At 41.9% G+C, this 15,492-nt stretch overlaps 1 protein-coding gene across 2 annotated transcripts in view; it reads left to right on the top strand.

Annotated features, from left to right (window-relative positions):
• LOC310864095 (SPRY domain-containing SOCS box protein 4-like) overlaps nucleotides 1–14,645 on the top strand; it is a 56,343-nt gene extending 41,698 nt beyond the window's left edge. For both annotated transcript variants that reach the window (XM_083772655.1, XM_083772656.1), the window contains one exon: nucleotides 11,543–14,645. In XM_083772655.1, the coding sequence (XP_083628781.1) occupies nucleotides 11,543–11,670 (128 nt within the window). In that variant the 3' untranslated portion in view covers nucleotides 11,671–14,645. The remainder of the gene's footprint in view (nucleotides 1–11,542) is intronic.
• The last annotated feature ends 847 nt before the right edge of the window (nucleotides 14,646–15,492 follow it).

Here is a 15,492-nt window from a genome sequence, read left to right on the forward strand (position 1 = left end):
ATCTGACAGACACAAGGCAGCCAGTTTAACAGTCATTCACTGGCTGTGCATTACAAGCATGAAGCTGGTGGGTAAAGAAATGTAGGTTAGAATTCTCTCCCTTCCTCTTCCTACAAATTGTCTCTACCCTTTTGTTTTAGTGTCTGTTGTATTGTAAGCATCTTTATAGGCTAAATGAGCCTTGACAAATGTACAAATTGTTTTCTTTTTTTGTGTCACTAATGAAGCTTGGAGGAAGCAGGCAGAAAACACCATCATCTTCTGATCTAGTGTTCCTAGAGTCACAAGCAAGAAATCGCTTCTACTGCCCTTTCCCACCCTTTCGTTATCTCCCCAAGGCATCATCATACAGAATTCTGTGTGATTCTTTGTTGTGATATCCGTATTGCCTCACTAATAATGACATGTTTCCCAGTATGCACAGTATGTGGAATCAATTGAGCCTGTGTAGGATGTTCCAACACATGTATGCAACAAGGCATGTGTCATACAGCCAGGCATGTATCATACAGGGCATATCCCTGTATGATGTAGTCATGTACCATGTTGCAGTAATGATGCATAATCTCTATCTGAAGAATGAAAGTATCATCATAGTATCATATATGCATGCTTGAAGATGTCACTGGCACCCTTTTCCACAACTCGGCATTCTACACTTCCTCTTGAAGCTACTTTGGAATGGTTCTAACTTGTAATTATTTTAGCCGCTCACCATGTTTTTGCTCTTTTGTTACTTTATTGCTCTTTAGAATCTTTTCACATTATTTTGTTCTTCTCTCGCCCTTCTACCAGATGGTTGTATTCTCTCTCTTACTGATAGGTGTGAGGGTATATGTACATTTATGTAACACTATGAATCCCCCCCCCCCCCCCCCCTGCTGCATCTCTGCATTGTCCCTTAACACTTTGCTTTAATGCAGCTCTTATCCTGCCTCGCTCTTTCTATCACTCAACACTTTAGTCCTCTGGCTCGACGTCTCCCCAGATGCCTGACAGCTTAACTCCTCTTGAGGCACACCATACCTCCTTTCAGTTTTTATGTACCCCGCTGTAGTGTGAAATGAATACAAAATTATGGTTTGCCCAGACAAACTGGTTTACATCTAAACAAGGCCAGCAAGAGAGGATGCATTTATCTTTTTTTGTATGATTTTTTGTTTTCTTTAATCAGTGGCTCATTGTGGTTTGTCTCACCTAGTTTCTTTCTACTATCTTTCTGCAACCATAGCAACCCCCCTCCCCCTATTTGGGCCAAACATAAATTGGGCAAAACCCGTTCAGTGCATACACGCCTAAATGTGGCAGTTAGTTTCCGTGGGAACAGTTTATCTTAGTGTTGTCTGTGAAAAGGAGACAGTGTTTGGTGTTTGCTGGGTGGGCAGCATGCTTGCTGTTGTGTGTCTGAGGCCTTGCCACAGGAACGTTCTTATTTGTCCCCGTCTATGGCTGTGATATGACTAAAGACAGATCGCTCCAACTTTTAGTACATTTTAGTACATTTTATTATTTTTATTAATCATACAGGTGAGATGGGTGCACAATAGATGCCAGCATTTCTTTTATTTGGGGGGGGGGGGTCTCACACATTATTGTTTTCCTTTTTTATTAACTCGAAAATATATCTCGGCGAGAATGCGATATGAGCATGTAAAAAAAATAAATGTTTCTAGTGCATTCCTGTGAGAAGAAATAAGAAGAAAAAACACACACACACACACACACACACACACACACTCACACTCACACTCACACTCACACTCACACTCACACTCACTCACACACACACTCACACAATTTACAATTTAGGCATTTAGCAGACGCTCTTAATCCAGAGCGATTTACATTAAGCAAGAACAAAAAAGCATGGGAATACATCACATAAAAACATTTATCAAGAAACATGCGTAAGCTAAGAAAGTAACAGTGGAATATCTATATAATGAAGCTATACATATAAACTATATATCTATACTACTATGCTATACATATGTACTATGACGTGCTATGACTACATACAATGCAATTCTAGTGCTGTCTACATAACATGCTATAAGTCTGTATCAAATGCTATCTAAGTCTACAGAAATGCTATCTAAGGGGGTGGGGTAAGTGCTATGGGCCATGATGGAGCTCACACACACGAGCATGATCATAAACCGTTCTTAGCAGCCATAATATATTAGCATATACTCTCTAGTCTAGTATCACCAGTGTTGGGAAAGTTCTTTTTTTTTTAGGAACTAGTTCAGTTCACAGTTCAAATTTTTAAAAAGGAACTAGTTCCGTTCATAGTTCATCATTAAAAAATTTGAACTAAAGTTCATCGTTCCAAAAAATGAACTATTATAGTTAGTATATTATTATTATTGCCACAGCCCATAGCCATATAAAACCGCAGACTTTATTCCAATGAAGTCTTTTGGGATTAATAAAATGACAACGTTTACAATATCTCCATTACAATTATTGGTGGGTTTTCCGCTAGATATTAAGGCATGTTTAGGGTGTGTTTTAGTGCCGGGGATTTCGCCTGGAAGGCTCTATTGAAACACTCACTCTTGAACGAAGTTGAACGGGAAAAACGAAAAAGTGACGTTCACACACGCCAGAAATGAACGCGTTCACAATGACGTTCATCAAACAGAAATACAGTACGTTCAGTTCACGTTCACCCTAAATATGAACGAGTACAACGGGTACAACACTGAGCATCACATAGCATATTGCCAAAAAACTGTGAACTCTGATCATTGTTAAGCAAAACGGTCACGGTAACGGAGGGTTTGCTTTTGCCCTGTGCCCACTTCAATGCGCTTCTGAGAGAGTACACAGGTGGAACAAATTAACAAGTTAACAATTAACAAACGAGCAAGCTACGCTGTCGTTTTAGCTGCCTGCCAGCAAGCTTGCAGATCGTGTGTGTGTGTGTGTGTGTGTGTGTGCGTGTGCGCCGGAATTAGTGTGAGATTGGTCCTCAATATAAACTGTCCTCAGTGTCCTGGGGAGCCTGTCTGCCCCGAGTGGAGGAGGACAGGGAACCTCCTTAGAGAACAGTGGCCAGCCATATGGAGCGGACTGTGTTCTGATCTGTCCCAGTGCTGCCAGGTAATGTTGAGTCAGATATTATCCTGCTCCCAACTCCACATACACACACCCCCTGCCCCCCCTCCTTTGAGTTGGTTCGCTGAGCAATTGCATTCCACCACAAGTGGACGATTCAATTTGGACACTAGAATTTCCAATTATAGTGGAGAGTGATGGCTTGCCCACCTCCCCTACTCCCTCCTTTATGTCATGTTATTTTTGAACTCATTCTGTTCATCTCCAAATATATTCTCCCCACAACCCTCTCTGTGCGCTCCCTGATACGCACTCTGGGACAATGATGCGGGGCTGCTTTGGAGACACACTGACATCTTAACTAGGTCACACGCAACACCGATACACTGGTATGCTAATTTATTAGGTAAGAAAAGTTTGAAATCAACAATCCTGCCATCGCCTTCCACTCTCTTCTCGGAGGGTGGAGCAGCCGCCAGAGAGGAGTACTGAGTTCAAACGGAGAAGTGGAGGATGTGAAATGGGACCTTTTGCAGCCCACATTTCCAAACGAGACAGAAGTGGGTCTTGTTTATATTGCACGTGTGTGTGTGCACACACACACACACACACACACACACACACACACACACACACACACACACACACACACACACAGACTTATTGGACCACATGCCTCTTATGGTGTCTGTGTGAAGTGGCCTGTGCATGCGTCAGAGATGGGCCTGTCACCTGTCCCACCTCAGTGAGAGCAGACTCACCGACGCTCTGCTGTCCCAAATTCACCTCCATTCCTTCATCCTCTCCACTCCTTCATTCCCTCCTCATGTATTAGATTGTGTTTATGTGTGTGTGTCACTCCATCTGCCTGTCCGGGTCGCGAGTGACTAATTCCCGTGCCAGTTCCCGTGGGCTCCCCACCCGCCTCCTCATTCTCGTCGGGATGACAGCGTGAACTGCTAGCGGAGAGAGAAGGAAATGAATCCGCCGCATGACAGGCAGCTGAGCCAGGCATCGCTGAAGCGCTAAATAATTATAATATAGATATAGGCGTTTGTAAAGCGGTATACTATTTTTTATACTATTAGTATAGAGCCAAAGTCCTGACGCAATCGCTCATCCCCTGGTTCACTGAAGTTTTTCTCTATGGAGAATAACATGGGGTCATCTTAAATCGTCTCATATAAGAATTGTGGTCCTAGGAGTAACTTTTTTAGGTTTCTACAGGTTAGGAACTACATCCGTAACTTTTCTCCCACTTTTGAGAGAGCTACACCTTCATCCCTAGATAAGTTCCTTCTTAATAATATAGAACCAGACGTGAGGGTGTCACATCTTTATGAATCATTTCAAGTGGCAAACCTACCTGCTACATCAGCTATTACGTTGGCATGGGAAAATGAGCTCGGGACTTCAATTTCAGACGAGCTCTGGGAAGACAGCCTTGAAGAAGTTAATGCCTGCTCTATCAACTCCAGACATTGCCTTATCCAGTTTCGAGTCATACATAGACTCCATTATTCCAAATTAAAATGACATAACCTATTCCCAGATATTTCTTTGCACTGTGACAAATGTAATGCAATAGATGCAAATCTTCTTCACAGCTTCGCCCCTTTGCCCTCGGATTCAAAGATATTGGATTAAGATATTTGAGACGCTCTCTGATATTTCATATTGTAGTATTCATATTGACCCCGATCCTGTACTAATTATTATGGGTTTGTCAGACTCCATGCCTATGTTGACGAGAGCACAGAAACAACTCTTCTCATATGGTTTGATTACAGCAAAAAAAAATTTTTTGACGCACTGGAAAAAGGAGGAGGCTCCTGCATTTAAGCATTGGCTAAATGAAATGACTAGTACACTTCATCTTGAGAGAATTAAGGTATTTCCTGAGAAACAGGGAGAGACAGTTTGATAAGGTTTGGCTGCCCCTTGTCCATTACCTGAGTAGAAACAATTCTTATCAAATCTTATTCTATAGTATGCGGTGTCACTGTATGCAGTATGGGTGGGAGGGTTGAGGGATTTCTTTCTCTTTTTTGTCTTTGTATTTTTTCTTTAATTTTTGGTTTTCTATCAAATATGTTTGTGTAACAATTTATAATCTGTTCAATAAAAACCTATCTGACCAAAAAAAAGAATAGTGGTCCAAAATACACAAACCGTATCGGCAAAATTGTTGGGGAGGTGTCTCTGTATCGTTCATTCATACAGTATTTGATACAGTCTGTCACGTGGTCGCAGCCAGATGAGCGGGGAGGCGGGTGGGCGCGTGGGAGCCCACGGCAACTGGCATGGGAATTAGTCACTCGTGTCCGGGTCTGCCAACTTTGCGTCTTCCTGTTTCGGGGCTCCTTGTAGACCAGCAGCTCATCAAACACTCATTCATCCTTAACCAGATCCTAGTGGTGGTAGACTACACTCTGTCTGGCCTTTAAGTGTGCAATAAAGCTGTCCCAAGCTGTCCTCTGACCATCACTCTGACCATCAGCAGGCAGAGTGCTGGAGAACAGGCTGAGTGATGGAAGGACAGCTCCATCACTGGGCCCAGGCATAGAAAAGGACTGTTGGCTTGCTTCCTACTCTGAAGCACCTCCAGCTCGTTAACGAGGATTCATTATAAACCTGTCTTGTTCAGTATATCAAAGTTGAAAAAGTAAATCAAGTTTTTTCCGTGTGGGGATTCTGGGGAACATGCAAGGCTGTGCTGAATTTATGACCCGTTTGCCTTTTCATAATCCTAGTGCACTGAAGGACACCCTTTGGATTTTGATATTTGACACACACGCAAACGCACACACGCACGCACATGCACACTCACATGCACATACATACCGGTTCTGTTACAAGTCATGGCTGGAAATATGTATTAACTGACAAGACACAAGAAGCATAAAGTTGATTAAACCATAGCAGGGAGTGCTTTCTTGACAATGTTGGATTCATTATTCCAGTGCCTGTTGTACATATGGTGAGTGTTAACAGTTGTAATGACTAATTATTTAATTACACTCATTTCACAATATCACACACTGCAAGTGACTGCATAGTGTTTAAATTAAATTACCCCGCTTAGTCACGCAATCGCATGTATTTCCTCTCTCACAAAACGGATACACGCACACACACACACTGGGCATGTAGAGTATGTTGCTGGAATTTGGAAGAAGCAGGATTTTGGCAGAAATGCCGCTCAAGAAAATTACTTTGGCGCTTTGCAAATCCTTTTTTATTCTCCGTGTATGAAACAAGTGTTGTGATTGGTCGAAAAGATCTTATCCGGGGGAAATACATCTGATGGATGTTCCGCCCTGACACTCTCTGCCTTAGGTTGTGACCAGGCTTTTCTCTTCTGAGATAAGTAAGGCTGTGACCGAGGCTACTCTCTAAAAGCCACACACCATTTTGTAGTATTGTACTATCAGGTCCTAATTGGGTCAGTTGAGTGACAACTGATGCTCTTTCTGCTCAGACTTTCACCACTGTTTGACAGGACCACTTATCGACCACATCAACCCCAGCCGTGGAGAGCCAGCTAGTGTCAGCACAATACAGGCCTGGAATTTTGTATTATTATTATTATTATTATTATTATTACTAGACCTGTACGTGCCCGTCGGCTACCGGCCTACTTGAGAACGATGCAACTTCTGACAAGCTCTGACATGGTTGAAATGGTGACCATTTTTTCATCCTTGGAGTGAATTCAATGGGAGTTAATTGTATGCCACTGCGGTTGTTGTGCTATAGAGTAGACCGAGGTTCTCATGTCAGAAAAGATTACCCTATTGGCCTGAATATAAGATGTTTTTTTTTCCAAAGGAAATATCCTAAAGTGTTGTATTATAAGTGGGTTAAAAGAGGTAATCTCTAAAAGAGAAAACGCCAGCACTCACGGAACTTTTTGTCTTTTTATTTATTCTTATAAGAGTTGGCATGGTAGCTGCAGAGCAGCAACAACGAACGCGTTTCGACCCTCAAGTCTTCATCAGCGTTGAATGCTACAAACACGTGTGTCACCCCTTTTATGGTTTCCCTGGGTGCAACAACTTGGTCTGTACCATGTGAACTAACATGACTACATAGCCACCATATATCAACAGTGCAACCTTAAACAAATTAAGAGACATCATAAATGACGGACAGTGTCCATGATACATTTACATTATATATCGCATCAGAATATCAGGGTTATTTCATGTAAAGGTTCAAAAAGTTGGGCGAGCTATTACCTGATAGCCAAGATGTATTATAATCAGGGACTAGAATATTTGACATTCAATGTTCTTTTTCCACAAATGTGTCTTGGAAAATATAATCAGAATACGGTACTTTACCACCAATTGAGAACTAACATACTGATTATTATGTGAATCTCGCGCACTCGCCCTTCATCTGGCCAGCCTGTGATGTCAGTCTGACTCCAAATTTGAAGTATAAAATATACCAGTATTTGATGATCTCTGGACACACAGACAGACGTATAGACTGCAGTATGTGATGATCTCTGGACACACAGACAGACGTATAGACTGCAGTATGTGATGATCTCTGGACACACAGACAGAAGTATAGACTGCAGTATGTGATGATCTCTGGACACACAGACAGACGTATAGACTGCAGTATGTGATGATCGCTGGACACACAGACAGACGTATAGACTGCAGTATGTGATGATCTCTGGACACACAGACAGACGTATAGACTGCAGTATGTGATGATCTCTGGACACACAGACAGACGTATAGACTGCAGTATGTGATGATCTCTGGACACACAGACAGACGTATAGACTGCAGTACGTGATGATCTCTGGACACACAGACAGACGTATAGACTGCAGTATGTGATGATCTCTGGACACACAGACAGACGTATAGACTGCAGTATGTGATGATCTCTGGACACACAGACAGACGTATAGTATCCACATGGGAACAACGCTGTCATTAGACCCTGTCTTGTTCACTTAACACGCGTGCACACACACACACACACAGGCAAATCATGTGTGACATCACACAAAGAGGTGTGAGGAGCTGGTTGTCATGGTAACCACTCTTATTGGAGGCTACAGGGGGCTGTGTAGGCGAGGGGAGTCTGATTGATGGGAGCTGTTAGGCTATCGCTAGATGCATCCATCTCTAGGCTTCTCTGCGCCTCGCAGGCCCTATGTGAAGTTGTAAACACCAGCTCCTCGCTCAAGGCCTTCTGTTCATGAGGGAGACGGAGAGGGTGAGCTCACAGGGTCAGGAAAATGCTTTTGAGGATTGGTTGCTTTAGTGGTTAAAAAGTGTGTGTGTGTGTGTGTGTGTGTGTGTGTGTGTGTGTGTGTGTGTGTGTGTGTGTGTGTGTGTGTGTGTGTGTGTGTGTGTGTGTGTGTGTGTGTGTGTGTGTGTGTGTGTGTGTGTGTGTGTGTGTGTGTGTGACATGCATCTATATCTTTCTACACCGCTTACCCCTTTGCCATTTTTTACTTTTTTTAAATTGTTCAAACAGCTGATCTACAAGCTCACAACTTGTCGATCTAGATTGGCTAGTTGAACTGTTTTAAAATATGGCAAATACGTTTAGGGATAAGGGGTGAGCATTTCTTTGTACAACAAATGCTGATCTGCAATCTCACATTGATCTGATATTTTTGTATATTATAAAAATAGACAGTGTAAGACAATAATATAACCAAGGCATATACATAGATGGACATGGAAAAAAAGAGCAACATGATACATCTAAGGAATGGCTTTAGTGTACAAATATGTTTTCAAATGTGATTTGAACGTTGCCACTGAGTTAGCTAGCCTTAAAGCGAGAGGTAGGTCATTCCAGAGACTGGGTGCCCAGGCAGCAAAAGCCTGGTTTGCCCATAGTGACCAGGCGAGTGGAGGGAACTTCCAAGAGGGCCAGACCTGAGGATCTAAGGGTGCATGCTGGCCTGTATGGTTTCAGCATATCTGAGATATAGCTGGGAGCCAGGCCTCGCAGGGCTTTAAAAGTAATCAATACAATTTTGAAATCAACTCTAAAAGTCACTGGCAGCCAGTGTAGAGCAGCCAGGATTGGTGTAATTGTGGTCCTGCCTCCGAGACCTTGTTGGTATTCTAGCTGCGGAGTTTTGCACAGGTTGAAGACTGATTATAGTGAATTGCAATAGTCTAAGCGAGATGAAATAAAAACATTAATGACTTTTTCAAGGTCTGCAAATGATAAAAATGACTTTTAGAAATAAATCTAAGTTGAAAGAAACAAGATTGTACAACTTTCGTTAGGTAGGACCGTTTCAGTTAGTTTACTTTTTTATAATTATTTGTTAAACAGTGCGGACAAGTATGTTTTATATCTTACTTTATACTTTAGTAAAATGTTTATACTAGTCTTTTCTAGTTCACTGGTGAATTGTACATGAACATCACTGCATACTGTTTCAGTTTACATGACAAACTCAATAACATTGCATAATCTAACATTGCCTGGATTTAGGTGTTAACTTATTTCAACATGCTATTTTGGAAATGACATTGTAGGCAATTCTTTATATATATTTAATAGCCTATCTACAAGCTCACAATATGTTGCATTGTGATGTGTTGTGAGCTTGTATATTGGCTATTTTCGCCACTTGACACCATTGCACGGCTACGGCAATTTGGACAAATTATTCTGGAAAAATATGGAAATTTAAAATGGAAAATGTCTAGGAACCCTGCACCTTTTGCTGCATACATGTCCTATCATCTCTTCACTGTACTATAAATAAAGTCAGAAAATACCCCAAAATAGCTAGTAAAAATAAAAGGCTTTCTGGGAAAAGGGAGGGAAGCAGAAGGTGACGGTAAGTCACTTTGCTTCAGGCGCTATTTTAGTGTGTGGTTATGTTGTGTAATGACTGTTGGTAGATTTAATCATCAATTTCCCTATCGTAAAAGGTCATCTCTCAAGAACAGATTCAGAACGTGTATACACTGTTAGTGGGAATGAAAACCTAGGCACCCCACTGAAAGAGCAAGGGCCTAAGGTGGAGCAAACGGGCTACGCAACGTTTGGCACCGCCCCCAGAGGAAAATTCAAAGGAAAACAGGCCGCTGTTTCTCATTCTTTTCCGGATGGGTTCCCAGATTGCATAAGTGTCAGAAAAAGTGCCTTTAACCCATTCTGACCTGAGATCAGATTCATACGAGGTTTCCGCCAGACACACACTGGTCTGATGAACCCATTCTGACCTGAGATCAGATTCATACGAGGTTTCCGCCAGACACACACTGGTCTGATGAACCCATTCTGACCTGAGATCAGATTCTAAAAATGTCAGTCGCTCTTCGATTTTTCAAAAATAGCAGACCTACAAGCTCGTATCGCGCCACTCGGTGGCGCGATATGAGCTTGTAGGTCTGCTATTTTTAAATAGCTAAAGCATAACATGATGCTGACACCAAAATGGGTGCCCGGTCAGAATGGGTTAAAACAATTGCCCCAAAATTGGGAACCACTAGAGAGAGTGTGTGCTCCAAGGGTGGCGGTCTCAGTCGTTTCAACTGCTTTGGTCGGGTTGGATGTTTGTGTGTGTGTGTGGGTGTGGTAAATTGTGGGGGTTCATTTTGCTGCAATGTGTGTACCTCCTTCACAGCTGGTGTCTATAATGTTGTGTGAGAGATTTTGAAGCAGATGGTGCTTCCAGGGGGGGCAGACACTGGCTTACATCAACACCTATTTATGTTATCAGAGGATTTAATCTCCGTCATCAGCCCTTATATATGGACATTTCCACATATTGATGTTGTTGTCAACCATTGTCCGATGTGGCGTTGGTCGCGTTGTCCGACTATTACTAACCCTAACTCTAGCCCTAGCCCTTAACCGGCCATGTAAGTCTCCTAACCTCAAATCAGTCTTAACTGGCCATGTAAGTCAGTTTCACCATGTTTTCACTTTGGCAGCAGTAATTTCACTTCCGCATTTTTCAAGTATACTCATGGTAGGCAGTATGTGGAAATGTTTGCTTATTTTAACCGAATGTTTGCATACGGTACTTTTTCAGAGCGTTCACCTAGTTTGACATGCATGGCTAGAACAGGGACGCTATAGGTTAGATTCCATGTCTTTTATTTTTTGTCATCAAAGTTTTTTAATGATTTTAAATAAAGCATACAAAATCCACATGACTTACACAAAAGAAAAAGACAAGAAAAAACAAACAAACAAAACACACCTAGCAGTCAAAAAAAAGAAAACCCCTGGACAACACCCCTCCACACTGTCTGTTGTTGACACTCGTGGTTATATCATATGTAATGTACAAATACAAAATGTTACAACAATCCTTTGATATACAAATAAAAATAGTCCCATATCTCATGGAACTTCCCTTTGACGTTATTCCTCCTGGCAATTGAGTATTCAAAGGATGCCGCTTCAAGGTTCCATGTCTTTACCCATCCTAACATTATGTCTCTCTTGGTGTGCTTCACAGCTGAGCCCCTGCCCCTCATGGACCTCTGCAGACGAGTGGCACGCCTGGCGCTGGGGAGGGAACGCATCCACCACATCGACACACTCCCCTTGCCGCAGACCCTCAAAAACTACCTCCAGTACCAGTGACCACCACATCAACAACACGCACGCATGCATGGAGATGCCAAGGCCACGGCCGAGCTCCAACAACAAACTTGTCAAACCCACGGGGTGTCTGCTGAGGATGCTGATGATTTTAACGATGGAGATGGTTGTTGTAAATGAGGAAGAGTTCTGCTGTCAAAGCCCTTCTGTTAACACCAGAGGGAATTCTACTTTTTAGGACCTCTATCTCCTAGTGTTATCTTTATTGTTTTATGTCTTTTATTTTTTACTTTTGTTTGCTCACTGCTGTCTTTTTCCTCGATGGACAGAACAAAATGGATGTATGGACTTATGTACAGACTTACATACGGACGGACGGATAGATGTATAGAATACAGTTGAGTTGAGAGAGAGAGAAGGAGATTAAATATTGCAATCCTGTCTCCCAACATGTGCATCGATTCCCATCGTTTCCCTGAGTGAGTGAGCTGTTGGAACTGCGGAGAGAGGGAGTGCTTTTGTTCAGTGTGTACATACATTCCATCCACCCTCAACAGGCTCTGTTGTCGAGTCTGTTGAACATGTTGGTATCTATATATTCCTATTTATACCCAACCAACCACACAGCAGGCACTGCAGAGACCCAACAGTCGCTTGGAGCCATAGGAGACGGAGAGAACATACACTTTGAACATATACATGTGCATAATGTGCACGCATCGACTCATCAACAGTTCAACACAGACGCACACAGTACAGAAAGGGTGGGTGTTGGGAGAGTGTGCCTGGGATTTTATACACACATAACACCCCTCAGCATGTGCTGTAAGATCACAAGAAAGCTGCTGACATGCAGGAACCAAAAAGAAGAAAAAATAAAATCCTACAGAGATCAGTATAATATAGAATCCCCGTCAACTAAGTAGGGTTTAAGTGGTTTTAACCATAGACATGATATACATAGACACTGCTTTGGCCACTGAGTCCTATGTCAACATGGCCACCATATTTCCTGGGGCAACTTGCCAAGAAATTTGCCTGCAGCCTGCGTCGTACATTACCTGAGACTACAATGTTTCTTTTATAACCCTAACTGTTACTAGCTACATAAGATAATGTGTTTTGATATAAAAACCCACATTTTAAATATAACCAGGAATCCTATATCACAACATAAGTACATGGCTAGCATTTGTAACAAACCAAACCGCTTGAAAATCAGCTGAGAATTCAGCGACTTATGATTTTAATTGTGGAGTTACCTCCTGCTTCAATAGAGGGTACGTGCATGCATAAAGTGAGTGGCAAAGTGAGTTTAACGTTGTTTAACGTCATTTAATGCAATCAGCTGGGACTTTTCTGTTTGGATGTATGGGCTGTCAATGCCAGACAGTCGTTTTTTTGCCATCAGTAGGCGTACCAGCATAACTTCCGGGTATGATGATATCGCGTGCATACCCTCTATAGACATACATGGGGTGTACATGCATTAGGAGGCACGGCTTGCCCATCTTCATATGGCAGGCACGTCGATGCATCGTTCCAATCAACATAAGCGGCCAATGAGGTATCTATGACTATTATAACTATGGTAGCCAAGCCCAAAATCCATGTCTTTCCCTCCAGTCCCCTCTCACTCATTCTCTGATTCATGCCTGCATGTGGGTACGACATGTTGTCTCAGCTCCTCTAAGGCTGATTGAGATTGACTTGAAAGCAATGCCGCTTTGACTTGCTATTGTGCCTGCTCTGAGATCCTACAACAAAAATAGCACATGACACCTCTGTTAGAGCAGGAGATGGGTTTAGTTAAAGAATGAATTAAAAGTGCTGTAAGTTTTAGTACCGGTAGCTCTATTTCCCATAGCAATCATTAGGGGCTTCAGGTCGGAGTTACTACACAGGGCTTCTGAATGTTTGTGTGATTTGATATTTATTTTTACATCTTACATCTTACATTTTACCATCTGTATTCTGAAGAGAACTTTAGACAAAATACTAAAATAGCATATCTACAAGCTCCCAATTGCGCTGCGAGACGTTGTGAGCTCGCAGATCAGCTGTTTTTGGCAAAGAGGTTTGGTGTAGAGGGGGGGAAAAATAAGTATTGAGGGTTTTAATTTAAGTGGTTAAATATCTGAAAATACACATTAAGTATCCTGGCTCCAGACCATAGAAGACCCCACCTACTCTCTGAGTGGCCTGACAAGCTTCACGCTTCAGTCTAACAATCAGGCTACACATTAACATGAATCCAACATATTAATAGAAAAACATTCAATTACACTTTACTGATTATAGTGCTGTCAAACAAGTTTATGAAAACACTATTTTATACAATATCTAGTGGGGGTCCCTGCTTCATCCCTCTTTCAGCTAGTAGGTTACATTGAAGACCGCTGTATCAAAGTGATTGTCCAACACTTGTTTATATTAAACGGGGAAGAAAAGAAGAAAATATACCAATATTGGAATACCAATTTGATCCAATCAGGAGAAAGAACTTGTACAGGATACAGGCTAAACAAGTCCAATTGGATGTGATGAAACAAATACATGAGTAGACAAAATTGGAGAACAAGCTGCATGATCTTTGGGGGGGTTCTCTCTCCTGATTGGATGAAATTTGTAATGTATGTGAAAATATGTTTTGTGTTTACTAAAGAGCTAGAGAGACCCCTGTTACGGAAAAACATTTTAGTCTATAGCAGTGATCGGAACATCGAGCTAGAACTTTCTAAAAAGTAACTTTTTTTTTAACCAGAGATTTTAACTTACAGCACCTTGAATCTTCTGCGTTCTCTGTTTTCTCTTTTTATCAATGCTTCTTTCACAAACATTCTGGTTTTTATGGTTTTGTGATTTTTATTTTAACTTTTTCTTTTTCTACAGATTTGAGATTTGTCCACAGGACAGGAAGTGAGTTTAGTGGGACATGATGTCTTGCTGGAATAGGTGGAGGAATGTGCTGCAAGGAGCACATTTTTAAATGTGAATAAAAAACATTTCAAACCAAACCCTGGACCGCCTTGTTCAATGGTTGGCTCAATCTAATGTTGGTAGGCCTTTCATTGACCATTCTGTCTTTTTCTCCTTCTGTGCTTTGTCTGTTATGATTTGTCATAGAGTAGAGCAGATCAGATTGAAGATCAGAGAGGGGTTTTATTTCATCACTACTTAGGTTGCTGAAAGGTTTAGAATTAGCTCCCCTACATTTCTCTCTACCAAAAAGTTATTTTTTATTTAAATTGTTATGCTTTCTACAGTGCATCTTTTTCCCATTGTTGTAAGCTGCTCCAGGAGACAGACAGACAACAGAGAGTGCTAATGTTAGCCAGAAGAGCACAGGTGCTTGCTAATATTGCCAGGAGTACCAAATTGGCTTCCTCTCCTGCTATCTCATTCTCAACCTTTTCAAATGTCACACACAGCTATAGGCAGAGACTAAGTTACGGCAAGAGTGTCCCTAAAATGTCTTTCATCGTGAATATAAAGTTCAACTTTTTCAATTTCTTTTGTGTTTTTGGGGCTCCCATATGTGTTTTCGATCCCCACAAATAACCAATTTTGAACAATCAGGCTTTCATATCATATAGGTGCTTTAATGGAAATTGCTCTCAGGAACAGCTCAACTGATTTTGTCCTCATCATGATGTCATCAATGTCACCCTACTTTGTATACTGTAATTGTCTCCACCAGGCCGAAGGCATGGGGGGAGAGTATGTTTTGCACTCCGTCCGTCCGTGTGTGTGTCTGTGAGCAGCTAATCTCCGGCACCGTTAACCCGGTCGATGCCAAATTTTGCACACACACTCCCTGGATGCCAACGATGAACCTCTGCCCCAAAATTTCCAGAACGGCCT

This window comes from Protomyctophum parallelum (assembly GCF_964188405.1).
Source record: "Protomyctophum parallelum genome assembly, chromosome: 9".
NCBI classification, from domain to species: domain Eukaryota; kingdom Metazoa; phylum Chordata; class Actinopteri; order Myctophiformes; family Myctophidae; genus Protomyctophum; species Protomyctophum parallelum.